At 60.0% G+C, this 1516-nt stretch overlaps 2 protein-coding genes across 2 annotated transcripts in view; one reads left to right on the top strand and one right to left on the bottom strand.

Moving 5' to 3' along the window:
- The window catches only part of LOC102431549 (general transcription factor 3C polypeptide 1), an 87135-nt gene extending 86229 nt beyond the window's left edge, over positions 1–906 (bottom strand). Inside the window, 1 exon segment of the mRNA XM_023746579.1 lies at positions 645–906. Within this exon segment, the coding sequence (XP_023602347.1) occupies positions 645–865 (221 nt within the window). The 5' untranslated portion in view covers positions 866–906.
- A 221-nt stretch (positions 907–1127) lies between these two features.
- The window catches only part of LOC102431232 (protein KIAA0556), a gene marked incomplete at its 3' end in the record, with an annotated part of 154490 nt that continues 154101 nt past the window's right edge, over positions 1128–1516 (top strand). Inside the window, exon 1 of the mRNA XM_006105584.3 lies at positions 1128–1153. Coding sequence (XP_006105646.2) covers positions 1147–1153 — 7 coding nt within the window. The remainder of the gene's footprint in view (positions 1154–1516) is intronic.

The following is a 1516-nucleotide window of genomic DNA, read 5'->3' as shown; positions in this document are numbered from 1 at the left end:
TAAATGCTAGCTATTATTATTATTGCTAAGAAAAAAATACAGATCTCATTCCTCCTTATCCAGTGTTTTAAAAAATTTATTGACTTTAGAAAGAAAGGGTGGGAGGGAGGGAGGGAGGGAGGAAGGGAGGGTGAGTGAGTGAGTTGTTGTTCCACTTACTTACACATTGGCATGCATTGTTGATTCTTGTGTGTGCCCTGGCGGGGGCATATGGGGACGACGCTTTATCCCACTGACTACCCGCCAGGACCGGTCTCTAGTCTTGGCCTGAACCGCTTTCCCACGCCAATCCTACCCTCCACTCTAGAGGAAAATACTCTCTGAAGCTTGAATAATATCCCCCCAGTCCTGCTCACCATCACCCCAAACTTACACACCGATATAATGGGACATCAGCAGGCGACTCCCACATCCATCAGACCATGCCCCCCAACTCCATCAGTCGCCGGGGCCCTGCCAGGCTTGAGGGACCCCAAATCAGCTTCACACAGAGCTCCCACCCCCATTTGACCCCCGGTTCTCCGACGGCTCCACTGCTTTCTCCACCTTCCTTCCATCACAACCTGGTCCCCTCTGGCTCCATCGGACCCCGGCTCTGGGCCTGCCCGCCCGCCCGCCCGCGCCCGCCAGGCCGAGCCGCTGACCGGTCCTGCAGCTGGAGGTCGGGTCGCTCCCGAGGCTCCACATAGAAGCTGATGCCCGGGTGCGTGGCGAGGGCCCTCCACAGAAACTCCTGCGTGTAGGGCTCCAACGGCAGCGGGAAGGGTGGCACGCGCGTCTCCAGGCGGCTCCACAGCGCGGGCAGACACAGGCCATCAAGCCCCTCCAAGGCCACCTCGTCCAACAACGACTCCAGCGCGTCCATTGCTACTTCAGTTAGTAGCGCCCGGGGCGCCTGCGCACTTCGCCGCCGAGGACCCCGGTCCAGCGCGCCTGCGCACGACGGCGAGCCACTCCGGAGGCGGGTCGGACCCCGCGATCGGAGGAGGAGTTTCAGAGCGCCTACGTAACGCCATCCCTTTAGAGGGCGGGCTCAGCCAGTGAAGCTCCGCCGCCATTGGTCCGCAAACCCGCAGTAACCAGGGGAACTGCAAACAGTGCAGAGACCGCTTCCGGTTTCAGCACCCGGAACCACCGCCTCTAGGGATGGACGGTGAGTGTTCGTTGGCTCCTCAGGGAGGTCGAGGAGTTATTCTCCCATCTCTCCTCAGGCTTCCTTTCCCCCACGCCCCCCCACCCCCCTGGGGGGCAGAATGCCAAGCTACAGACCCCTGGACCACCACTGCCAGACCCAAGGTGGTCTCGGGTCTGAGGGAAGGGAAGCCTCAGTGGTCCGGGATGGGGAGGAGAGGCTGGGGGAGTGGTCAGTGTTTGCCTCTGTCGCGCTGTGGTCGCGTAGGAACCCGGGACTGGCCAGAGGGGGGGGGGGGGGGGGGGGGAAGTTTTTGTAAGGGGTTAGGGTAGGAAAAAAGTTATATTGTAAATGGTGTTTTTGTGTTCCAATAAGTTGACATTG

This window comes from Myotis lucifugus, unplaced genomic scaffold (genome assembly GCF_000147115.1).
Source record: "Myotis lucifugus unplaced genomic scaffold, Myoluc2.0 scaffold_700, whole genome shotgun sequence".
Taxonomy (NCBI): domain Eukaryota; kingdom Metazoa; phylum Chordata; class Mammalia; order Chiroptera; family Vespertilionidae; genus Myotis; species Myotis lucifugus.
This window is presented reverse-complemented; position numbering and strand designations above follow the sequence as displayed.